The 25415-nt window shown below is 44.7% G+C and overlaps 1 protein-coding gene across 18 annotated transcripts; it reads right to left on the bottom strand.

Annotated features, from left to right (window-relative positions):
- Window positions 1-201: 201 nt before the first annotated feature.
- Window positions 202-24773, bottom strand: myh14 (myosin, heavy chain 14, non-muscle). Of its 18 annotated transcripts, none has more exons than XM_040166118.2 (46): window positions 24590-24772; window positions 22120-22304; window positions 21032-21238; window positions 20133-20289; window positions 19337-19364; window positions 18418-18532; window positions 18130-18177; window positions 17814-17825; window positions 16489-16581; window positions 16320-16383; window positions 16020-16118; window positions 15729-15872; window positions 15414-15628; window positions 15188-15340; window positions 14822-14995; window positions 14380-14553; window positions 14177-14291; window positions 13737-13805; window positions 12557-12762; window positions 12334-12455; window positions 12136-12205; window positions 11892-12052; window positions 11286-11394; window positions 10768-10899; window positions 10463-10669; window positions 10168-10305; window positions 9960-10083; window positions 9523-9694; window positions 9195-9407; window positions 8957-9101; window positions 8668-8874; window positions 8467-8571; window positions 8148-8300; window positions 7694-7942; window positions 7497-7610; window positions 7321-7419; window positions 7021-7233; window positions 6768-6929; window positions 6552-6680; window positions 6361-6449; window positions 6158-6281; window positions 5832-6040; window positions 5283-5391; window positions 4659-4831; window positions 4431-4454; window positions 202-3676 (listed from the first exon to the last, which is right to left on the bottom strand). In XM_040166118.2, exons 2-46 carry the CDS (start codon window positions 22285-22287, stop codon window positions 3487-3489), a joined length of 6183 nt encoding a protein of 2060 aa, XP_040022052.2. In that variant the 5' UTR covers window positions 22288-22304; window positions 24590-24772; the 3' UTR covers window positions 202-3486. The 18 variants fall into 18 exon arrangements, with proteins under 18 accessions (XP_040022052.2, XP_077950987.1, XP_077950976.1 ...); XM_078094861.1 differs by lacking the exon at window positions 24590-24772 and adding an exon at window positions 23202-23318 and having other exon boundaries at window positions 4421-4454; XM_078094850.1 differs by lacking the exon at window positions 24590-24772 and adding an exon at window positions 23202-23318.
- Between the last annotated feature and the right edge of the window lie 642 nt (window positions 24774-25415).

Here is a 25415-nt window from a genome sequence, read left to right as displayed (position 1 = left end):
ATTTTTAGATTTAGTTGGTTGAGGCGAATGTATTTAAAAAAAACTGTTTTGTGATTTAATCTACAAAATACATCACATCTTTTAAACTTATTATGTAAAAGTACCATATTTCCCTGGAAAAGGTGAAAAGTAGCATGTGGTTCCTACAGTTTGCACTGAGTTCAGCTTGTGCTGTCAAAGAAACACACAGAAACACAAAGATCAAAACCAACGACATATATTAAAGTCAACCCCAGTCAGATGTTTTATAATTACAGCATCATTCAAAACAAAAAGAGGCTAAAACAATAAACGTTTAGTTTTTTTCAAAACCTTTCCAGTGCAACAGTAGCCAAAAAGAAACAAAAAGTGAGAAGTAACACCATAGAGAAGCCTCTGCCTCATCTCCTGCTGCAGGCGAACGGACGGGATGAACAAACTCGCAACGTTTCGACGTCGATTCGACATTCTGAGAATGCGACATTAAACAGTTCAGAGTGACGGGTCGTGTTGCCGTGACACGTGACGTCTGCTCATTTGGCTTAAATGCTTAATGTCGCTCCGTTTGAGACACATTACAACCTGACAGAGCAGCCGCGATGTACCGAAGATGTCTGGCTCTCTTTTTTTAATCTCCAGTGTTAATGTGTAAAGTGCAGCGTTTACACAATATCTAAAAAAACAAAATGAAACACAGCTACAAACTAAATGAAATTGCATTTTGCTGAAATAAAATTGAACATACAGAAAAATAAAAGCCTTTAATAGAGCTTTAAATATATATCGTCAGTAGTCACAACTCTTACTAACCGTGACTCAATGTGAACCTGGCGTGGAAAAAACAAAGAATAACACGTGCAATGATACGGGGACGTGAGCACTGTAAACGCTTACTGTGCTCGTTTTGCAGATACTAGATATGCATTGCTTGTTTCATTAAAATACACACATGTTCAATTTAAAACAGAAAGACGAGGCAGCGGTGATGAAAACCCTGATTACCGAAAATCACTGGTTCTGTGCGTAATCAACGGCAAACACTAACAGGATCAATAATCCTATTGGTTTATATTATAGGTCACCAGAATACGAAGAAAACATTCAATGCAACATTTGTGATTTATCTTTATCTTTCCTTAGTTCCAATTGATAGTTAAAACCTCGGTGACTTTCCTTGTAATTTAAAGAGGTAGTTCCACATTTCGGAAATTGGCTTTTAAAAAAAAACCCTTTTCTGTTTATTGAGCAGAGAAGATCCAAATCATTCTTATGTTTGTAAATATGAAGCTACACAGGCAGAATACCATTAACTTAGCTTAGCACAAGGATTGGAAACCAGGGTGAACAGATAGCTTCTGCATGAACAGCAACAAAAACAACTACCAACGTCTCTGAAGATTTTATCTTGCTGGTTCCTCTGGCAGTTAAATGCCAGTTCTTTTGTTAGTGTGGTGTAATTTAAACTTCTTTGTTTTTGAACATATGTATGAGTGTTAATTAGATTTAGAGACGCTAGTAGCTTCATGCTAAGCTAAGCGACTGTATCTTCATATTTATCTCCCAAAATGTTTCACTACTTCTTTAAAACATTGCTATTTGTGTCTGATCACATTTATTTCCTGGACAGCCTCAAAGATATGACAGGCAAACAGGTGCTGAAGGTCATGAACAACATATATAAAAAAAGACCCATTAATTGATAAACAATAAATAAAAGATGCTGAGCAACATGGAGATGCATTACCAAAAGAAAAACACATGAAACCAGGTTTCTCAAGAACATTGTCTATTTCACAGCAAGGTGATCCAGCTGCTTGCGTTTGGTTAACACCAAACACAAATGTCATTTTGAGTTGATCTCTTGAGTGAAAAAAAAAGAAAAATCTGCTTTTTTCCCCATTCACCTCGTAAAAGTTAATTCTTCAGTGCCTCCACTGTAATTTCTTATCTAATACTACTAGTATCTGAGAATGAGGCTCTACTCCTGTCTTCTATTCGACGGCTACTCTACGTTTACTACTTGTTTAAGTCCCTTTTTCTCATCCATACGCCCACCATTTGGTTAAACACAAAAGCTTTGTTTGATCAATAATTTACACAGATAATCAGTAAAAATCAAAATTACAATGTACAGGATGCTCGTCTAAAAAACCAAGAAACAAACAAAAAAAATCCATTGTTGCGATTTATTTTGTTTTGGATGAAGAGATGAGTTAATAAAGTTCTCCAGGTTATTTAGGAGAGTTATGTTGCAGTAGCCAATCAATCATCTTCTACACACGCAACAAACCGGTAAAACCAGATATCCAACAGAAAGATCTTCCATGCAAATCTACCCACGAGACTCGATGTTTTACCACCGACTGACCAGTTCAGAAATGATCAGAGTCGCACAGAAAATAACCAGCAACCAATAACTCCACCTTGGATCTAAATTATACAAATTCAGATTTCCGAAGCAATATGTTAAGATTTTAGTTAAAGAAACTATCTAATACTATTGAATTGGTTTGTCTAACAACATACCGTTTTTCTAATCTACCGAAAAATGATTTTTTTTTTACGTTTTCCTGCATGTATGCTGTTTTTATGGTCAAATGTTTGTCTCTCCACAATTCTGTTAAATTATATGAAAATTAGATAATATATTATGGAAGTTAGTTTCATGCTTCCGAGTTTCTAATTGAACATTTACAATAAAAAGGGTAATTAAATATTGGTTACTAACTGCTTTTGCTAATTCAACTCATTCTAATTCAAAAATTCCCTCTATTTCTCATGTTTTATATTTTTCAGCATTACGCCAGGTTTTTTTTCATTTCTTTTTTTTTAAATCATTTTTTGACTTATGAAAATTTGAGGAGTCACATTGTTTCACGTCTGTATTTGACCTATCTTGTTAACTACTTTATGTATAACAGATTGTCTCAATAAGTCATTGAAAATATTTATTTTCACCCTATGACCAATATATACACAGCAATAAAGCTGTAGTTTATTTATATATTCCTCATCAAAGCGGTAAACATGGCTTAGCTTTAGCTTTTAAATACTTCCTAATGTAAAAGACGTGACAACCACATTGTTTTCTTCCCTCTAATTACCGTACAGCATCCTGAAATGTGTTGATAGTAATACACATTCACCCCAGAACTCTGGGATGTAGATTAGTTTATCAGAAATGCATCGCAGAGATGTGTCGTAGAAATCTCCAGTCTCTGTAATGTCATTTTTCATGTCACAGTTGGTTACAAAATTTAAATGAAATCCAGTTTCCTCTTTGAAAAATCTATTTTTTTACACTTTCTGATTTTTCAGTGAGGTCGTTTTGCAGTTATAGCGCCTGATGAATTCATCTTAAATTTACTTCTATAAACTACAGTGTTATGTGCGTGTTGCACCTTCACCCCTGAACAGTGGCGGCTGTGAGAGGCCGATGTCTGCGTGTGTGGCTCCGTGTGTATTTGTGTGTGTGCGGGATATTTGTAAACCGGGTCTGTGTGTGCGTCACTCTGTGTGGTTGACGCTGTAGGGCGGCGGGGGGTCCAGGCTGTGCTCGGAGGAGGGAGTCGGGGTCCCTGGGAGTCCAGAGGAAGGGGTCGGCGAGGCGGGCGGCTCCTCAGAGTCAGAGTTCTCCAAAGAGAAGTCGTCGACCAGCGCTCTGCGTCCACGCATCGCCAGCGGCAACGGAGCACGCCTGGACAAGTAGAAAGACAGAGCTTACAGCATGTCCCGCCGAGGACCAGACATGTGCATTTGTCAAAATATCTACAACCTTGACTACCTTATTTGTCCAAATGTCTACAACCTGATTATCAATCTTCACATGCCTGATTTTGGTAAAAGACTCTCGGGAGATACGTAGCACTTTCTAAGCTACTCCCGTTTGTCCCTGAGATCCTGTTGGTCCTCATGCATGAAGTCTTTTCTCTCTCTATCCGTCCATTGAAGTAGAATGTGAGTTTAACATGTGAGTTTACTTTTGACTTATTTGGAAGTCAGCTAAACCATTCTGTATTACGATCTAATATTGTATTGTATCGAGCCCAACACACCTCATCTGCCATTTACTTTCTTGAAAATAAGGCTGCTGCTCACAACTGAATCACTTACCCATTTTGTTTCTCAACGAGTAAAAAAGTATCATAAATACCATAGTTTATTGATTACAAGTTGGAAGTGATGTTTCCAAAGAGATTCTCAGGTTACAAACAAAAAATGAGTTTTCCTTTTCTTTCTTAACACATTGTTTAAATGTTTAATCAGTTACTATTTGATGGTTGTCAATCGAATGTATAAAATAACTGATTGTTCAAAAATAATACACAACACAAATGAAAAAAAAAATTCAATAATAAAAAACACGTGTACTAAATGTGCACGTGCACTAAGCCATCACCTACACTCACACACACAAACACACAAAAATAAAGACACACACATTGACCTACTGATCTGCCTTCCATTCAGGGATGCTGAGTGTTGGTGTTACGGACACAGATGGACAGTTTGTCAGTGTTAGATGGACACAAACGTATGCAACAAAAGAGAACAACAAAACAAATGATAGTGAGTTAATGGGGGGGTTAAAAACAAACAAAAACAATAAATCATAATTCAAACACAGAAGATATTTGCACACACACACACACACACTCCCACAGAGGCGCGCAGGTTACCTGAGCTGGCTGCGGAGAGTGGTGATCTCTCTTGTCATGCTCTGACAGCTGTCGGTGAGCTCCTCCATCTCTCTCTGCAGCTTCCTCTTCTGGGCGTTGGAGCGAGAGTTGTCCTCCTCCACCTCCTCCAGTTGCCTCTTCAGCTGCTTCAGGCGGACCATGGATTTATCCAGCTAGGGGGAGGGAGGGGGGCAGAAGAAGTGAGGTGGGGAGAGGGAAGAGGGCCGAGCATATTGCAGAGGTCAGGGCAAGACAGAACATTGTAGGAAAGAGGGGAAAATGAAGAGAACGGGGGCAGATATATAAAGAGAGAGAGATTATTCCGGGAAGAGCAGGACTGAGGGGATCAGAGTCAGAGATTACATCTGATGATGTTTTGGTATAGGAGTTTGTGTCTCTGCTGATGGATTTATTCTTAGGAGTGGAACATGCTCGAGCTCCCCAATGAACACACAGATGCCGGGTGGGATTAGGATTAGGTTGGACTGAGCCGGATGAATCATCCATTTCAGGATGATTTTTCAACACTCTTTGTGCCCCGGGCCACAATTAGAGCAGCTTTCCGAGCTACGCCGACCCACCTTAGATTCTCTTCCACTTGTGGGTAATTGTTAATGTTCTTACCTGTTCTCTGTACTGGTCTGCGTGTCTCCTCTCGTCTTCTGCCTGCATCATCACTTCCTTCAGTTTCTTCTCCGTCTTCCGCATCAGTTTGTTGGCAATGGCTCGTTCCCTGAGAGATGGACATATTCATGTTAAGATACTTGGGGCACCAAGTAATTCCAGACATCTATAAAACATTTAATAAACATTTTTAACATTTAAAACCATTGTACATTGTATCTATGGTAGCCCAGAACTGACAAAGCAATAACTGTCTCTAGAATCGGCACTTCACTCTAGTTCTGATAAACACAGAAACTTCTAGTGGCAATCTGCAACCTTTACGGTCAAATGCCCTCATATGTAGTGAAAAGCGTGTATGATATGAGGGTTTGGTGTGCGTGTGTGTGGCCAAAGAAAGCTGTATTTGAAATAGCTATTTTATGCATTTTTATGTCAATTCAGTTTTATGGATAAAATTTGGATTGACCCCTCTTTTCAAGATCTCCTCAACAATAAAAAGCATATTTTTGGCTGTAATTATTTGAACTGTGCGTCTTTTTCTCTCACTGTCTCTCCTGTTCCACCAGCTCGTCCATCGACTCGATCTTGGCCTCCAGGGCGGCGACGCTGAGCTTGTGCTTGCCCCTCACTGCTCCCTCCAGCTCTGCCAGTCGGGTCTTCAGATCCTTGTTCTGTCTCTCCAAATGCTCCCGGGCTGCCTCGGCCTTTTGGGCCAAAGTCCTCTCCCCCTGCAGCTGCACGGCCAGAGTCTCCACCTGGAACGCAAACAGTGCAGCGATGAGGAAGGTCCCGGGCCACACAGGCCGTGTCATGATGTGCCATAGAGAGTGTGTGTGTGTGTGTGTGTATGAGAGAGAGAGAAGTTAAATTACCTGTGAAGCAGTCTTCCTTTGTCTTTCCGCCAGCAGTTCAGAGTTACTCTGCTCCTCCTCCAGCTCCTCCTCCAGCTGAGTGACGCGTGCCTCCAACCTCCTCTTTTCTTCAAATATCGCGGTCCTGGTCAGACATTCCATTTTAGTAAACCCAACACGAGTCCATGTACAGACCAACACCAGTGAAGTGAAGTGGAACTCACTTTCCAGAGCTGCTGTTGACCATCTCATCGGCCATCTCGTCTCTCTCCTGCTGAGCCTGTCTCCTCTGCCGCTCTGATACAGCAAGCTCCTACACGGTCAGATGAAGGAAGACAGATTTTTCAGAGTCACTCAGAACACAAACACCATTCTATTTTAATATTTCTGTTGGGTTTAAGTTAAACAAACAAACCTCAGTGAAGTGCAAGACTTCCGCCTCCAGAGTTTGGATCTTCTTTTCGTTGTCTTTCGACTGTGAGATCACCTCATCCCGAGCCAGCCGGCTTTCTTCTAGCTCGCGCAGAGCTTCCTTCATTTGACCCTGTAACAAATAGACTTCTTTAGCATGGATGCCATCGACAAGTACAGAAAATCTGAGTTCATGCGTGGGGAATAAAAACGGCTTCACCTGCAGCCTGCGTAGCTGCTTCACAGCCTCCTCTTTCCCCCGGCTGCCGGTCTCCGCCTGGGCCTCGGCTTCCTGCAGTTCAGCTTCCAGCTGCTTCTTGGCAGACACAGCCTGAGACCGCTGACTCCTCTCCTCCTCCAGCTGGATCTCCAGCTCCTTCACCTGGCATCGCATGGAGGATGAGAATGTTTTGTGGAATTTGGAGAGGCTTACAGCGACGACATATTTTCCTCTCTCCTCCTCCTCTCTCTACCTGTTTGCAGAGCGCCCTCCTCTTCTCCTCTCCCTTCTCCTCGCTGGTGCTGATCTCCCTCTCGAATTGAGCCTTGAGCGCCTGCAGTGTGACCTCCAGCCTCAGCCTGGAGTTCTCCGCCTCCGTCAGCTCCTCCTCCAGCTCCTGCGTTTGAGCCCGGAGGTTCTGGGCTTCTGTCTCTAATGACCTGCGGGTGCGTTCCAACTCGTGCACCTGATTCAGGGGCAGATAATGAAGCGGTGACTCACTGAGGGCCGAGACAGAGAAATGACAGAGGAGTCCCAAGAGGAGGATTCTTACGCTCTTTCCGACGTCGTCCTGCTGGTTTACGAGCTGTTCCATCTCCAGACGGAGCAGCTTGTTGCTCCTCTCTAGCTCTTCCCTCTGATCCTGGGCCTCCTACGCACAAACGCAAGAACATCAGTCCCCGCAAACACAGATGCGTTAGGAGAATGATTTCACCGTCTGATGTTTACCTGCAGGGCTCGAGAAAGAGACAGATATCTTGTCTCCTTCTCTCGGCTGTCTGCTTCCGCTCTGTCCTTCTCCTCCGCCAGCCGGGCGCTCACTGCCTTCTCCTCCGCCAGACACTGACGGGGTCACGGAGACAAAGTTTTAGTGAAGGAAACATTTTTGCAGCTGGTACGTGGCGGTAAACCAGTGAGGGCCTGACCTGGTCAAACTTCTTCTGCCTCTTCTCCAGAGCCGTGCAATTCTGTCTCTCTCTCTGCAGGGCAAGTGTCATGTCCTCTATCTCTTCCCTCAGTCGCTCCCTCTGCCTCTCGACACGATCCTTCTCCTCCTCCTTCTGTCGCTCTCTCTGCTGGACGCTGTCAAGCTCTCTCTGGAGTTTCCTGCGCGTCTCCTCCCCGGTTTCCACCGCAGTGTTGACCTCCTCTGACTGCTTACGAAGCTCTGCCAACTGAAGAAGAGAGGGGGTAAGAACCAAACAATGTCAGTTTAACATCTTGTGAAATTGTCAACTGTTAAGGGATGAGACACTTGGACGTATGAGAAAGTGGATGTTTTTGTATTTGCATGAACTGTTTTTTTTCTTCTTTTTAGCTTTGATATTTCACTGCCGTGGACCATGGTCTGGAAAAACAAAGCTCCCGAGGGTCTTGTACCTGCTGGGTATGAGTCTGGATCTGGCGAGTAAACTCTTTTGCTTTCTCCTCCTCGTCCTCCAGTCTTTCCATTAGTCCATTCTTCTCCTCCTCCAGCGCTCGCACCCTCAAACCCAGAGCCATCTTTTGACGAGTTTCATCCTGGAGCAGTTCCTGAGTGAGAAGAAAAGACGAGACTTTCAAACAAACCCCCTTGATAAGTCTTGACATCTTCTGAAGATGTTTTGAAAAAAGATCGCTACTCTCTCAATAGCTAAAAACTGCCGTGGCCGTAGCTTAACGCCCCATATGCATCAACTGTGGTGTTTCATTTTGTTACCTTTGCATCGTGCAGCTGGCTCTCCAGGCTGCTGACCTCTTTAGTGAGTCGAAGGGTTTTGGTGTCAATGGAGGACAAATTGCCAGAAAGATTCTCAATTTCGCACTGAAAAGGCCAGAGTTGGGATAAAGGTTAAATATTATGAATATCCCGACCAAACTACACATTTGAGGTGTAATATTAGCTGGAATCCATTTTCACCTGTAGCTTGTGCACTCGCTCCTCCTTGTCCTCCCGCTCTCTGTCAGCCTGGGTCAGTCTGGCGCTGTACTCCTGCAGCTGAGCCTCGGCTCTCTTGCGGCCTCGCTCACTCTCCGTGCGGCTTGCTTGGAGGCTCTTGAGCTCGTCGCTCAAAATCTGCCTCTCTTCCTCCAGCACCACCTTGGCCTTCTCCAGGGACTGACGTGCCTATAGGAGAACATTGACGGCCTATTGGGTGACACGTTCACACGCATGCATGTTTGTCTTTTTATGTGTGTGTTCCTCTTACTCTCTTGGTATTGTCCAGCTGTTCCTGGAGGCTGTCTATGGCAGCGCTGTGTTTGACTCGGAGTTCTGATAGCTGGGCCTCGTGGTGGCGAGTCTCCTCTTCGACACAGCGCTGGAGATCATTTAACTCCGTTTCCCGACGCGACCTGCGTGGACGGACGAGGCAGGAGGTCAAGGAGGTACGATCCTTGCATCTATCAAAGTCTATATTTATGATAATGTATGCGTGTTTCCTTCACCTTAGCTCCTGCTGCGCAGCTGTGGTGTCCAGAGTGTCCTCCAGCTCAGTTTTTAGAGCCTCCAGCTCCTCCCCAAGGTCTCGCCGCTGTTTCTCTGCCCTTTCCCTCATCTGTCGCTCGTTGTCCACTTCCTCCTTTAGCTCAGATACTTGTGACATGGCCTCCCTCAGTGCTCTCTGAGCTTCTGTGCGACGTGCTCCTTCTTCCTCCAACCTGCCAGAAACAGAGGAAGACAAAGGGGGAATTAAGGGAGAAGTGAAGCGTGAAAGATCTATCACAAGCCTTTATTTGTGTTGCTGCGTCTAATATACGGCGTCTTGTGTCTCACCGGCCCTGAAGGGTGGTAATTTCCTTCTCTTTCTGAGCCAGACTGCCCCTCAGCTCGGCACACAGCATGCCCATGTCTGACAGCTGCTCCTGGGCGTCCACCGAGTCGTTCTCCATCTTCCTCCTCCACTTCTCCTGCTCCAAGCGCCCCTGCTCCTCACGCTTTAGGCGCTCTGCGCATAGTTGTGTAAACAGCGGCTTATAGATATGTATTATTTGAAATAATAAAAGGTGTGGAAATTGCTACAACTCAACATTGTGCAAAATGAATAAATAAAACTGAAAATAAGTATTTTAAATATAAAAAAGTTTTCCTCAAAAAAATATATCATAAAATCGGCTAAACCTCTAAATATAATTGATTTCAATCCAATCCTAGCATGCAGCCGAGAACAGTAAATGTGCAGGTTGCCCCTGGAAGGACATTAGGACAGTTACCCTCAAGGTCAGCGATCACAGCCTCCTGTTTGTTCTTGAGTTTGTTCAGACTTTTGGTTCTCTCCTCTTCCTCGGTGAGCTGATCTGTCACTTCGCTCAGACGTTCCTCCAACTGTTTCTTCTCCTGCTCAGACATCGATATCCACATTGTATCATGGAACATGTAAAAACATGTATGCTGTGAAATGAGTATTAACGTGACGCTGACCTTGCTGAGTCGGTCTCTGTGGTCTCCTACATTCATCGAGTCGGACTCGAGACTTTTCACTCTGGTCTCCAAGGAAACCTTTTCCAGCAGGAGGCGCTGCCGGGAACTTTCCTCCTCCTCTAACTGTTCCTCCAGGTCCTGACAAGAAAAGGACACAATTTAAGCAAAGGGAAGGAGGTTTAAACAACTTCAATATTCATGCAATAACACTGATTTTCCTCACAGAAGATCTGGAGTCAGTAGTATTTTTTTTACATATTGAGATTCAACTTTGTTCCCCCCTTAATCTCCTAACCTGTATATTCTGCTGCATCCTCTTCTTCTCAATGGCGAACTGCACGCCTCTCTCCTCCTCTTCCAGCAAACGAATCTCCATCTCACCCAGCACCTCCTCTAGCTCCTGTTTCCGGTTGGCCAAACTGGCCCTCATCTCCTCTGCCTCCGCAAACAGCTCGGCCTCCGCCTGCAGCTGGTCAGCCAGCACCGACTTCTCCTCTATCAGCTAGAAGGGGACAAAGGTGTGGTGAGCGAGGCCCTGGTTGATAGCCGACGGCCTTCAGTCCGGTGGACAGGCAGCAGAACAAGATGGAGGTTTACTACCTGAGCGTGTTTCTTATCGAGCTCCGTGTAGTCCTGCTCCACTCGGGTAAGGTTGTCCTTGGCCTTCTGGAGCTCCGTCTCTCTAACCTGGATCTCCTCGTCTTGGCGGGTCACTTGCAGCAGGGGCTTCACCTGGTTGGCACAGAATGAGGATCAGGGGTCAATGTGAGGGACGCCCTATGCCTGCATGCCTTTTGTTTATTATATTTCCTGTATATGGCTCTTTATTATCATTGTATTGCTTTTACAACATATTGTTTCGACATTGAGGCTCCAACACCCAATACACTTGAGCTCTAGAGTTTATCATTTTGTATATTGTGAGCTGGGGTGTGATTTTTACTGTCACCGTACAGCACGACTATTTAAAAATGGTGGGTTAATTAACTAGTACGAAACGAGACAAATTTTTTAAAAGGCAAAATGAACGGAAACATTTCAGCTGTGTTAGAGATTAATTGTGGATGTGTTGATGTATGTTTGATGTCTTTGTTGTTATTTGGCTTTGCGTTCAGTACCTTGGTGAACAGCCGCCACCACTGCCAGTTCCTGAGTTTGAGGTAAGCAGCGCAGTTCCTCTGCATGACCCTCAGAGCGCTCATCTGCTGCTGCTTCTTCAGGAAGGATCTGAGAAGTAAAAGAGATACCACAACAAAGTGGGTGCAGGCAATCTCCGAAATAATTCAAGGCAAAGAAATGTCCTTTGAGAAAAGGAAACTACAGAACTAAATAGATTAGATGTATCAGCTCTTTACCTGAAATCAATGACAAGTTAAAACTCAAAAGATATCAAAAGCTAAAGTTTCATGTCATTAAAACGTGTCACTTGGATGTTTTTAATGCTTTATGTAAAGCACTATTTAAATAAACATACCTTTAATTAGTTTGTAAAACCACCATTGTAAAAATGAAAATGTATTAGTCATGTCTTTCACAGGCCAAATATCTGTCATTGCTGTTGCTGAGCCACTGATAGGGGTTGACTAAAGATTAAAATATTAATGCTCCTTTAAGAGTGAAATTCAACACTGGCTCCTAGACAGCAGCGAGTGAGCGCTCCTTAAAGATTAACTCAATCATACTGCTCTCTCTCTGTTATTGTTCAAGGTTTGAAAAGCTCTTACTTTCGAGCGAGGTAGCCTCTCGAGGCGCTCTGAAAGCGTATGATGGTGTCGGTGATCTTCAGGTCTCTTTCTTCTTCCAGATGAGCCAGGACTCCAGCTCGGAAAAAGACTTTGCTCTGACCCACGCGGAACAGGTTGAGATCCAGTTCCAAGGCTCTGATCTGAATGAGGAGAAAGGGGGGTTGGAGATTTTAATCATTCAGTTGACATGCGGAATGACTTGAACAACTGAAAATGGTCTCACCATGAGTTCTGACGCCTGTTTGCCATCCATGAAGGTGCGAGGAATCGCATTCGGAGTCAGGATCTCGTATCTGGATGAAAAAATTACATTTTCAACGTGTCAGCATTTGACGAGACACGCGAGGCTAAGCTTGTGTAAAAAAGGATGACTAGCAGGAGGAAAGTGCTCAATACAAAAATACAATCAAACACCACACACCTCTGTCTGAACTCCTGGAATGGGATGCGGTTAGGGAAGCCTTGTCTGCAAATACGGATCCCCTCTAGAACTCCATTACACCTCAGTTGGTCCAAAACCAGATTGGGAGACAGCTTACCAGACTGAAGAGGGGGTACAGAGTGGCGAGAAGTTTAATCCAGACATTTCTCCAGCCACCTTGTCTGTTTTGATTCCACGTGCCTACGCAATCCCACCATCTTACCTTCTTCTCGTGGTTGGGGATGATGCAGCGCAGGAAGTTGGGGTTAGTGTTCCTCAGCGTGGCCATCAGCTTTGTGAGCGACTCCTTGTAAAGCTGACCAACGGTCCTGAACATTCCCTTCTTCGTCTTCAGTCCTGACGCTCCAAACGGGAGTGGCCCACTATTCTCCCCCGACGACACCTGGTCCAGACCCACAATCCTGTCCACTGGACCAAAGACATGGAGCAGGGCCTCAGTTTTAGCAGCAATTTCAATTTTGGGGGATTGAAGAGAGTGTTTGAAAGGTATGGCACGAGGATGTCCGTGTGAAGGCCACACTAATGCCATCTGGATCATGATTACACAACTGCTTACACATCTGTTATCAAGTCTCTTGACGGATGATATCAGGTGGTTGACAATAGAGGAGTTCATTAGAGATGCAATGACATGGTTTCAAAGCCAATAATAACATAATATATTATTCTATTATGTTACCCGGCTATTGGCCAGTAAGATACACAAACTACAGTGCAGGTAGCTAGCAAGAATTTTAACTCAACCTGTTTTTGTTAAGTATTAAACACGTCCCGGCAGGCATGCCTGCAGGTTTAACGGTCTATCATTTAAAACAAAACCAAGAGGAATTTGTCATGTACCCGAATTTCACAATCATCCAAACATCTCTATCAATAATATAAACCAGACCAATTTTGTGGTTATTTCAATGTCAGTACTGAAAGCCAATGTGTTGCATCTCCAGAGCTCATTCCGGATCACATTTCTTCCTGGCTGATTTCCATGAAACTAGTCCAGCGGCAGTTGATTGTGGCAGTATTGTGCAACACATCTCTTATGTGATCCTGAATATGTTTTTTTTATGACTAATAATGAGCATGCTGCTATATTCACGCTTTCAAATTTCTACACAACCATGATGGACTACTTCACACAAGAACAGCACTTATCACTAAAAGCTCAAATTTGGTAAAAGAGAAAGCGAGAAAAAACTGAGCAAACAGCACAATGGCGATATGAGAATTAGATAACATCTAAAAGCAAATGACACTGCAGCACAAATATAAACTAAAAAGACGCACAACAATGAAACGGTGCTTTAGACAGAAAACAAAGGAGTAATGAAAGCGGAGGTGGGAGTGAGCATTGTCGGCGTGACACACAGAGGAGGAGAGAAACCTACTGTCAGAGCCATTAGCCTGTATTGTGGCATACGAGTCAAAGAAGTACACGCGAGGAAGAGTTTGAATATCTGATGCAGGAAGGAGGGAAAAAAGGGATGGAGCCCAAGCGAGCACCAAATAAGTGGAGTGGGAAGAGAAAAAACAGAAGGAAAAAGGGCAAGAGGCAAGAGGACACAGGAGAGAACCAGAGGGAGGAGAAATGAACAAAGAGAGAGGCAGCAGATAGAGTAGTTGCATGACAGAGAAAGAGAGATACATATAGTTTGATTAGTACATTATACACCAGAAAAAGCTTAATTATCTATTCTTGAAAAGTTTAAAACAATTATAACACATAAAAATAGTCAGACGTCCATTTAAAAGTTAAATGTAAAAGAATTCTGACAGGTCTCAAGTCTACACTTTACAGGTTTACTTTAAAGAAGTGAATCAGTCTCACCCTCCTTCCAAAGCTCTGAGACAAAATGATCAGACGACTGGTGGAGAAGAGACGCCACGTTGTCATTGAGAGGGTCCATGTTCTTCACTAACCAATCGTGTGCCTTGTAGTCAACCTGCGATGCATAACGGGGACAATTCAGTTGATGACTTTGAATGGGAACGATGGCAGACAAGGAAAGGTGTTAAGAAATGACGGCAGACCTTGCCAGCGTAATGAATGATGGCGAAGTCAGCTTCCCCACGCGGCTGCTTTGGTTTGAAGAATTTTGGATGGCTGCCTTGTTCGGAGGACACCTTCTCCACAAACGAGCGGTCCGTCGCCCGCGGGAACCAACACTCTTCGTCCAAAAGGGCGAGGACACCAGGCGGTCCGGCCTGGCAGAGACGGGGGAAAACCAGACCATTTGTTGCGAGTTGTGACGAGGGATCATTGAAGAGAGTGTGCCTGCATGTTTTTATTTTTCTATTTATATTAATTAATTTCATTTCTCTCTCATCTGTGGGTGTGCGTCTGCAACCTGAACTTCATCATGAGAACTCCGCAATCACTAAACAATGCACGCTTTTTATATGGCAAGTAAATATGGACTATCAGCATCCATAAAAAATATATAAAGAAAGAAAGATTTTAGCGTGTATGTACTGGTCTCTCGATGAGGTCAATGCAGGGCTGCAAGTCAAGGCCAAAGTCGATGAAGTTCCATTCTATGCCCTCCCGCTGGTACTCCTCCTGCTCCAGGATGAACATGGTGTGGTTGAAGAGCTGCTGCAACTTTTCGTTTGTGTAGTTGATACACAGCTGCTCAAAGGAGTTCAGCTGCAGGGATTTGGGAAAGCAAATAAGTCAACAATTCATGTGATGTAAACCAAGAAACAACATATATGCCTGACATATGATGAGACATTAGAATGGTGGAAACCCAAGCTACTGCAGGCTTACTACCAACTCTAATCTATCCTCAAAAAAGCATACATTAGGAAATGAAGGAAAATGCAAGCATGAACAGACCTGGAAGATCTCAAATCCAGCAATATCAAGAATGCCTATAAAGGAGGCTCCCTGTCTCTGTCTGCGGTCCAGAGCTCTGTTGATCCGGTGGACCAGCCATCTGAACAGACGCTCATATGTGGCCTTAGCCAGGGCCTCCACGGCAAAATCCGCCTAGAGAAGAAGGGTATGCAGTCAGATACTCTCCACAGGGACAAGAGCAAACATCCATGCACGCAAATCCTACCTGTTCTTTCGTCTGGGCCTTCTGCACATACTCTCGACCCACTTTGATTCTAGGAGTGAGGATGGCCCGCGTGAACTCCAGCACGTTGATGCCCAGCAGGTGGCACAGTTTCTGAGCAGCTGTGTTATCAGGCATTGAGGCCTGGTCATGATTCTTCTCCTTCATGAAGGAAATGTTCCCCAGCTGGAGCACAGCAGACATCACCTTGAGCATGGCTGAGGAAAAAAGAAGAGACGGGGAGAGGCGAGGTGATTTATAGCAAGGATTAAACGATAGAAAATGACAGAAAGCAAACTACTTTATCTTTTCTCTTACACAGCGACTCCTCGGGGGTGAAGCCCATTATAACCATGGAGTCCATGGTCTGGGTGAAGTTTTCTGAATCGCTCTGACCAGGAACAGGGATGGAGCCTCCACTTAGAAAGCGGTACTCATCGGCGGTTCCTAAGAGCAGGTCCGCTGGGTAAGGGAATAAAAACAAACAAAAAAACAGGATCAAATTAAATAGAAATGTCAATTATTAGAGGGCATGGAAACACTTTCACCAAAATAACATATCCAATACCATAGCAACATTTAATCATTGACCTTTGTACTTTAGCTCACCTTTTGTCTCGGCTGAAGTTCCACACAGCAACTGGTAAAAGATGTGGAACGTCCTCTCGTCTTTAGCCTGACGGGTGGCCCTGGATTTTTCAAGGAGGTCTGGATTCATATGGTCATGGACATGTACACGTAGTATTTGCTTAAAAATGCAATTTAGCTAATTCAAACAAAAGATACACCCTAAAAGCAAGTACTCCATCAACCGGAGTTTCAATGGACAAAGTCATGAAACTATACTGTAAATTAAGCAGCTTACTCTTTCATTTTACAAAAAAACAGTGGGGTCACGTCAAAGGATACAGGTCTCGATGTTGGCACCCACAATGTACCCCGCCACATCAAAGTTAATCCGTATGAATTTACCCTGAAGTAGAAAAGGTGGTTTCAAGTTTCAGTTAATTTCTATAGAAAATGATTCAGAAGATAATAAACATGATCGGCCTGCATGATGCATCTTGTCTGCTCTTACAAATCTGGAGGAGTTGTCATTCTTGACAGTCTTTGCGTTTCCAAAGGCCTCCAGTATGGGGTTGGCCTGCAGGAGCTGTCTCTCCAGCTCACCCTGGGACACACAGGAGACATCAGTTCAGATTAACAGCACATCAAAAGACAACAGCCTCAACAAAAATAAACACATTTGCATACATGTTATATAGAAGTGACACAAAATGCTGCATTTTAAAGCCAAAAAATAGCATCCACAACCACGAATGATTCTCAACGTCCACTAAAGTAAGGAGCCTTTATTTAATTAGCAATCAATAGTGAGAGCATCAATATGGCGGTGTACTTGCATACTGCCATGCGAGAAAAAGAAAAGAGCATTGGTACTGTATTATAACGTGGATATCTTCAGGTTATTACAATCCAAACGTATCACATTACAACATGAAGTTTTTAATGTTGTAGCAAGATCAGTAGAAGTATTTTATATTGTTAACAGAGTTTCAAAGTTAAAAATACTTTAATTTACTCATCTGCTTTGCTTTTTTCTGGCATACGCTTAGCAGCACTATGACGCTTAAACAATTTTGCTATTATTCTATTAAATTGAATTTTGTACACTATTAAAAGGCAATCCCCAAAAACCAACAAACAAGAGTTAGTTGAGAACCACTCTTGTAGAAAAACAACGGCAGAGGGAAGCTGGAGATCTAAATGCTAACATCACAATGCTAGCTGCGATGCATAAATGCAGCGGTCGCATTGCCCGTGCAGCTTCGATTGATGCGGCAACAGCACAGCAGCAGCCAGCGTAGCGAGATCATGTAGCTAACGCAGGAGAACTGTCAAAGAACGTCGACAAGCCATCCGCGTAGGCAGATCCACAAACAAACAGGATCAGCACTTTTTATAGTGCACACCGTCCATGTGAACAAAAACACATTTTAAACGTGTACACCTGTTAAAAGAAACTACGTAGTTGGGCTGTGGCAAAACAACCACACCCAAAGCACTCATTCCACACACACACACACACACACACACACACACACACACACACACACACACACACACACAGTACAGCTCATAAGATCGAAACTGTCTCTCCAGCAAACATGCGTGTAAAAACATGTGGCATTTGCAAGTCTGGGAAGGGAAAGTCAACCATCAAGATAAAACATGCCAAAACTAGCGACCCATAAAGAGGAACAGCCCTGCGCCCACAAGAAATGATTATCGTTATGAAGCAAGACGCAAAAAGCAAAGTTTGAGCTTTGGAAAATATTCTACAGAAAATAAATTCCAAATGAATGTACCCAAAGTTGTCTTGTATAATATTTTCATACTCACATATTGCATACTCTGACGAATTGGGTGGAAGGGGTTAGGGTTAGCAAGAGGAAAGGGTGGATGGTGAATATGTGGATGGGATAAAAAAACAAACAAACAGAAAAAGACAATAAGAACAACAACAACAAATAAAGGAATACAAAAACAACCCAAATTAAACATACTGTACACGGCCTGAATGGCATGAAGAAGCACATCAGGACTGATGTTAGTTTAAGGCTACTCTGTCGTTTAGTCTGCACCAGTGTGGAGTTCCTTAAGCAGAAAAAGGAAAAGGACGAAAGCACAGGACAGGAGGACAGGACAGTTCACTCACCTTGTTCCCCAAAGAACTGCCTCTCGTTAGGGATTTAGAGCCGTCCATCTTAGCGCACAGGAAAGAGAAAGAGGCAATGCAGAAAGAGGAGAAAGAGGGGATTGAATGTAAGCTTCCTACAGCCTCGTTATCTTTATTTCCTTGATCTTTTATGGGTTTCTTCTCAACGCCGCTTCACCATCTTTCCTGATATTCCAATCTGAATGTTCCTAGATGACGCTTCTTTGTTTATGTTGTTTTTCCAGCCGCTCTATATTGTTTTGTACTTCTGTCACTACTGTGACATACCTGTGTGGCTTCCTTGTTTCTACCCAGCGTGCCCCCCTTATGAGAGGATGCCACATGGGCCAAATACTGGATGACTTTCTTAGTGTTCTCCGTTTTCCCAGCTCCAGATTCGCCTCTGGAAGACACAAAAAGAATACCATTCTATTCACAAACTGATCTTAAACATACACACAACTAGTAAAGAGAAAGAAACACACGGGCACAAGGGCCGAAAACGTCAATACAATATATAGAGGCCATGCAGTGCATTCAAACACACAAATCTAAACAGAGAGCAGGTGTGGAGGATACAGGGCGTGTCGGATTTGTTGCTTTTGAAGAAGAACGCAGGAGAATGGAGTAAAAATAGCAGCTGTGAAAAATCTAAAAGAAGCAGATGCCTTGTCCCAAATACACAGATCCAAGGAGGGCATAAAGTGGGATTGACAATGACAGGAAGAGTCGGACAGGAAGACGTAATGACAGAGAGGCCGGCCCTCTGGCAAGAAGGTAGCGAGACAAAGCTCGGGTACAAACACAGGGGGATGCTTTCACATTACAGCACGGAACTTTCACTGTGGATGTAAAGATGTAGTTTGGGCCTGAATCTCTAAATTCATGCGGCTTAAAACGGACATCGGTTGGAACATTGATACGTCCTGCAGTTGTACATTTGCATGAACAAAGAACGGATGTATACAGACGAGTGAGAGAAAGCAGTCGGCCCGATGGAGCGCTTTTATTTTATTTTTGTTCTTCCAAAAAGAAAGAAATCAGATCAAGTCACATTTGAATAAAATCTATCTCATTTGATTCACTTGAAATCGGAATATGTTATGTTACACATGCACATTTTCATGAAGGTAACAATGCATACAAATGAAAACACACCAGACACACACACACAACCACTCCAACACACTGGCAGCCGGCTACTCACGTGCAGAGGATCGCCTGGTCTTCTCTGTCTGTAAGAGAAAAACCACGTGAGCACAGACGAGCGACGGTGTTAACCGGGCGGTTTCATACATTGTGGAGAAGACAGCAAAGTCAACAGCCAAAACAACTACAACAAGTATTCCAACGATTTCAAAAGTCCACGCATGTTGACATCGTAAACCTTGAAATAACAGGCGGACTGCTGAACCTCCAGTGCCACATGGACGCCGGAAGTCAAAGGGGGAACATTGTTTGCAACATCACCGTGTATTGTCACAGATTCCCACACTTTCAGTGTAGAATTGGATCTGGTCTTACAGGTTCAGTCAGTGTGGTAACACACCTGCAAACTACCCTGGGGGGTTGCGGGAAGTAACAGACGCGTAGACACGACTTTTTATTACCAAGGAACACACAGACACAGTCCTTAATGGCATAATAACGGCTTTTACTCTCACTCTCTCAACACGACGGGGTCGAAAACGTCATGTAGCGTCAAAGTGGTTGGTTACCACCATCACTATAACAGATATGCCATTTTGACCCATCTGTGGGAGTGACACACCTAGAAAAACAATACCCCCTCGCCAATTTGACTTAACTTTAAAGGCTTTTGACAGCAGCAACTTGTCAGAACTACAGCGCACCTTTAACTGGAGCTGATGCCGTGGCTTTGCGATCAAAGATAACAGACGGGATTCAGTTTCACGTTTCAGGGCGAGCTGATAGCAGATGTGTGGGTTTGCTATAGCGTCAAAGGTACTCAGGAGTCAGAGGTGACGGATAGGGTTTGGTACCTTGTAGCATGCTGCGATAGGCGGCCTCTGATATGGCGTAGATGTGGGGGGGCATCTCGTGGCGTTTTTTGCCCCGGTACATCTCCACAATGGCCTCTGTGTAGATTGGCAGGTTCTTGTAAGGGTTCACCACCACGCAGAACAGCCCTGAATATGTCTGGGGGGGGAAAAAGAAAAAAATCCAGGCGCAGGGAGGTTTATATTGGCCTTATCCTCCATGTATGAAAATGAACCAGTGATTATATTTTCTGCGATGTTTGGGACATGTTGATATTTGCATACTAGATTCTAGCTGTAGAGTGGTGTTTGTATCCTGATGATGATGCACAAACCATTCTTATCTTATCATAAAGAAACACTCCTCTCAAAGGTATTCTAACTATCTATCCCTGCTCCTCCCTCCTATCTCCACCCTGTCATTCGTTCCATTAAAAGGCAGCTTAACTGTCCTTAATTGCGTATGTATCATTCTTATTTACTATGCCTCCTGAATATGTTGATTAACACTGACTGATGTAACTTGCACTTCTATCTACCATATCTTCTTTGCACCCTCCTCCCCCCTCTTCTGCAGGAGAAACTGGAGAAGCCTCCGACGGCCACCACACACACACACACACATAAACTTTGTAAACTGACCTCTCATCTGATATCGGTTACACAGGAGATGCCAGGGGAGCCGACGAATGCGTGTACTGTGCAACGCAGACTGAATGTGCACACAAACATGTATGCATGCATGTGATTCTGTGCCAACAGGCACAAATGAGTGTAAGGTCCACGCGATGCGTGTCAATGGGCGCAGGAGCAATGCACAACAACGGTGTGCACGAGTATATTATTTATACTCTGTGAACAAGTTCCCCTTTCCTCGTGAAATCATTGTTTTGTCCACTCACGTAGATCAAGCCCGAGTAGTATCTCTCTCTCAGGTTGTGCAGCACCGAGGCTTCGTTGAGGCAGGTGAGGTCGGCCATGTCCTCCACTTTGCTGAAGCGCGGGGGGTTCATGCGCTGCACCTCCTCCCTGGACAGAGTCAACTTCCTCTGGCTGTCGGTCAGCTCCACCTCCACCTCATCGCCGCGCTCCTCCCGAATACTGGCCGACTGGGGATGGAGGCAGAGAGATATTTAACAAAAGAAGCTATAAGAAGAATAATACATAAATGTGAATTTGCTGAAGGAGTTATTGTGAATTTAATAACTTTTGTCATTGACTCAGATCCTCGGATAGATTCGGATGTGCTACACTTTCTTATCTCTGTTTAACACGGCCAACACGCAAGATATATGCTTGTTCGTGTTTGCCTGTGTGAACATTGAACTGTGTGTGATACTGTATGAATTTGTATTTTCAGTATGTGTGTGCGTTTGTTCTACTCGGCCATTCTCAGATCATGAGTGTAAAATGAAGTCAGTTTTGCTACAACGGCCTCTTAACATTAGGAGGCTGAAGGAGGGTATTGTTCTATTCATAGAGCTCGCTGCGAAACCAGTGCAGAGGAGAGAGAGAGAGAGAGAGATTCAGATAGGACACCAAATTCCTATGTCACATCCTACAGTATGCAGAGAACTCCTAATGTGTACAGAGTGAAAGTGGAAAAAACACATTTCACGACAAGGGTCTTGTGACCCCGAATCCGTTGAGGAGAGCATCACAGGGAATATTAATGAACACAAAGGACGAGGTGAAGCATGGGAATAGGTTATTGTCATGGGAATAGAAACCTTGTAAAATGTGGTTCCAAACACACACACACACACACACACATTACAAACGGTCACACGCCCTGTGCTGCAGTGACTAAACTATTTGACACACCTTCAATCGAAAGCACCCACGAGGAGCTAATTATTTACCAGAGGATTTGTACTAACAAAGTGAGAAACGGGAAAGAAAAAAAAAGTGAATCACATGAAGTTCAACCTATTTACATCCGATGGGATTCTAATTTGATGTCATCCATTTCTCTCGGTACTAGGCTTACCTCAAAGCCGTGCTTCTCTGACGGCACCCACACCAGCCTCTTAGCCGCCCAGTCGGCCTGGCTGGCGGCGGTGAACGTGGGCTTGGAGGTGGGAGACCCCGGCAGTGGCGCCCCCGACGTAAGGTAGTGGGTGACATCGTTGACGCCGCCCCCCGTTGGCTTGGACATGGCTCGTTCTACAGGCACTATGAAGAACGGGAGACAGAAAAAAAACGATTTACAATGAAAAAGTGAGCCTGTTTGTCGCACGACTTCTGTCTTGAGGGGGGAGGGGGGCCTAAAAATGGAGCAGGGAAGATGAAGGACTGTCGGACAGTGACACTGATGTGATTCCGTTTCAAGAAGTCACACACACACACACACGTACTCCATGTGCACCCAAACATAAAGGAAGAGCAGTAGTAGCGCGCAAGTAGCAAGCGGGTCAGCTCGGAGTGGGTCAGGAACGGCCTAATTGAAAGACAGCAAATCAAGGAGAAGAAGAGAAGAAGGCAGACAGCGAGTTTGGTGCGTGGAGAGGAGGAGCGTGGAGGAAGACCGAGATCCGTCAATCGACTGAGGAAACTGACATGACAGTGAGAGGGGGAGGGATGGGAGGCAAGAAAAAGTGTATTGAGAGTAGTGAGGGTAGAGGAGGAGATGGACTGAGTCTATAGCGAAACGAATGAACATGAACACTTTGAGGCAAAGTAATTTTGGGCTATACAAAATAAAGTGAAAAAAAAAAAAAAGAATTGTAACATAAATACAACCTTCAATCAGGGCGGGTGTTTCTAGATTTGCTCCGGCATCTACAAAAAGTACTTTTTGTACTTGTCGTTCAATGTACAACGATGTCGTAGGGTTGGACACAGGGGCTTTCACAAAATATCTTTTACAAAAGTCTAGAATCTCATATCACAATATCCAAATAATATGAGGCCAACGTTATTGAAGCCAACAGTGTAATTAAGGGATTACAATTACACTACTACTTTTCTAAGAGACCAGAAACGCGGTTATTACGGACACGTCCATCCGACTTCACTAAATGCGATGACCCGATTTGCATTCAGCAACGAAATTAGACGTAAAAAACGAACCCTTTACGCAGCCCCACTGGAACTCTGCGGCTTCACTGTTGTCGCTGGGTAGATTTGCTGTTTGATCCGCTGGCATGGTGATGTGCCGATATCAAAATAATGTGTCACAACAATCATCATCATGATTGGGGCTTTATGGAGGAATGATTCAACACCACATCCTCTTGTCATCGTCTATGAGCCATGTATTGTGTTGAATCCTAGGCGTCTCCACGCCTCTGCAGGTATGTCATCGGGCTTGATTCCTGTGTCTCAATGTCAGTTTTTTCCACTCTGTCTGTTCACGACAGAACCCTGCCTTTAACCATACCTGTTACTCCGATGCGGCTCCGGGTGTGGATACGACAAAAGAGCCGTCGCCTCCACCCAGCTACCAAGTATGGCAAACATCTGACCCCCCCTCCCTCCCTCCCGATTAACACCTTTCAATACTTTGCGAGGGGCGCAACTCTCTTGTCTGTGGAACTGAATCCCAGGCCCGTTTGGTTGGGGGACTATTTTCACGCGCACGCACGCACGCGCACACGTTGTCGCAGTACAGCCTGACCAGCAAACTCGTCCTGCAGCAGCTGGAGTTGCCAAAAGCCTGACTGCTGTTCTCCATAGCAACAGGAAGCAACAGCCCACAGACAACACCTCCCGAGTGTGATCCGAGGTCATTCACAGCAGGGGGTCTCGTGGGGTGTGTGTGTGTGTGTGTGTGTGTGTGTGTGTGTGTGTGTGTTAAAACAACCGGAGGAGCAGGAGACGCCTTTTTTTTTCTCCCCTTTCTCTTCAGCTTCGCCTCGGTGCCGGTGTGGTGTCATCGGCGCACTGTAGCTGACAGTGAGGAGAGGTGACATTACTGAGCCACCGGCTATGATGGTCGCTACAGCTGCGCCGTGACCCCTGTAAACTACACGCGTCTCCTGACGGAGGCAACCACACCTCGAACATAACAGACGTGAACAATCACGAGCCCCCGCCTTTAATTGACTCTTAACAACCGCATACATGCGGGACTCGCGTAACCAAAGGCATTTACACTGAATATATATATTTTTTAATATTTATATTTAAGTATGATTTATACATGACACAAAGATCACAGTCGGCCATTACCTATTACATTTAAAGGGTCGAACAACCATCTGCTACGGCTACTAGGTGGACACCGTTTTCTTTGGCCGGACTTCAGGTCACCTCGATGTAAGCCTCTCTAGGAACATGAAGACCAGACCGGTGTGAACGTCTCTGGTCCTTCTCTGGTCTTTTTAGGCGTAATGTCACCGCATGTAGCTCGACCAACCTAGCGATGTTAGCCAGCTCCACTGAAATATCACACGTTCGGGATATTACGCCGGCTATTTACGCGTTGGGTTGGATTAAAAGGCAATTAAATCCCTCACCTTCGTGTTCCGCTGTGGGTCTTGGATACGGTGGTGATGCGAGGAGAACCGGGTTCAGGGTGTTTCGTGGGTATTTTCCTGCCTGATAGGTGTGTAGCCTACCGCATATGCGGCTTTTATCATTGCAACCGCTCTCTCCGCGGAGCCGCACTCACACTTCTCGGTGAGAATAAAACAGACGGCAGTGAGGGCAAGACGACGGCTTCAGTCTAGAACACGACTTCCTGCTAGTAGACCAACCAGGTGCGAGGAGACGGCGTCTGGTTCCGCCTCTGGGAGGAGTATATCCAATCAAAAGCTACAACTGAGCGGTAGACCCGCCTCGTGAATGCGACGGGAGCGTTCCGCCCCATTACTGGCATGACGAGCGAGCGGTGACGAATGGTGTTAACGGTCGCCCGGGAACGTCGTCCGTTAGCCAACGCCGAGGGTCGAGAGGCGGGGCTAAGCGTGACTGACGCGTCAAGCAGCCAACCGGAGCGCGGCAGCAGGTGCCAGTGCGGCACCCTCGCGCTACGGCAGAGAGATTTACGCGCTCTTTGTTTATTAGTCAGTGGTGGCGAGCGTCCGCAGACACAGATCTGGGATCGGATTTGTTCGAATCCCCAATGAAACAGAAGCGACGGTCTGCTTGGAAAGATCTGATCCCAGGCGCGTGATTCAGATCACCAAAATCCGAATGAACCCGTGGTGCCAGGGTTCCAGGCTTTTAGTAAATATTTACGCCAATATGAAACACAATCGCGTCATAGCTTCATCTGCTGAAGTATTCTATATCAGCCGTGATTCTAAGCGTTCTCTGCTATTTTTCTTGGGCAACTCATAT

The sequence above is a fragment of the Gasterosteus aculeatus genome, chromosome 20, assembly GCF_964276395.1.
Source record: "Gasterosteus aculeatus chromosome 20, fGasAcu3.hap1.1, whole genome shotgun sequence".
Lineage (NCBI taxonomy): Eukaryota > Metazoa > Chordata > Actinopteri > Perciformes > Gasterosteidae > Gasterosteus > Gasterosteus aculeatus.
This window is presented reverse-complemented; position numbering and strand designations above follow the sequence as displayed.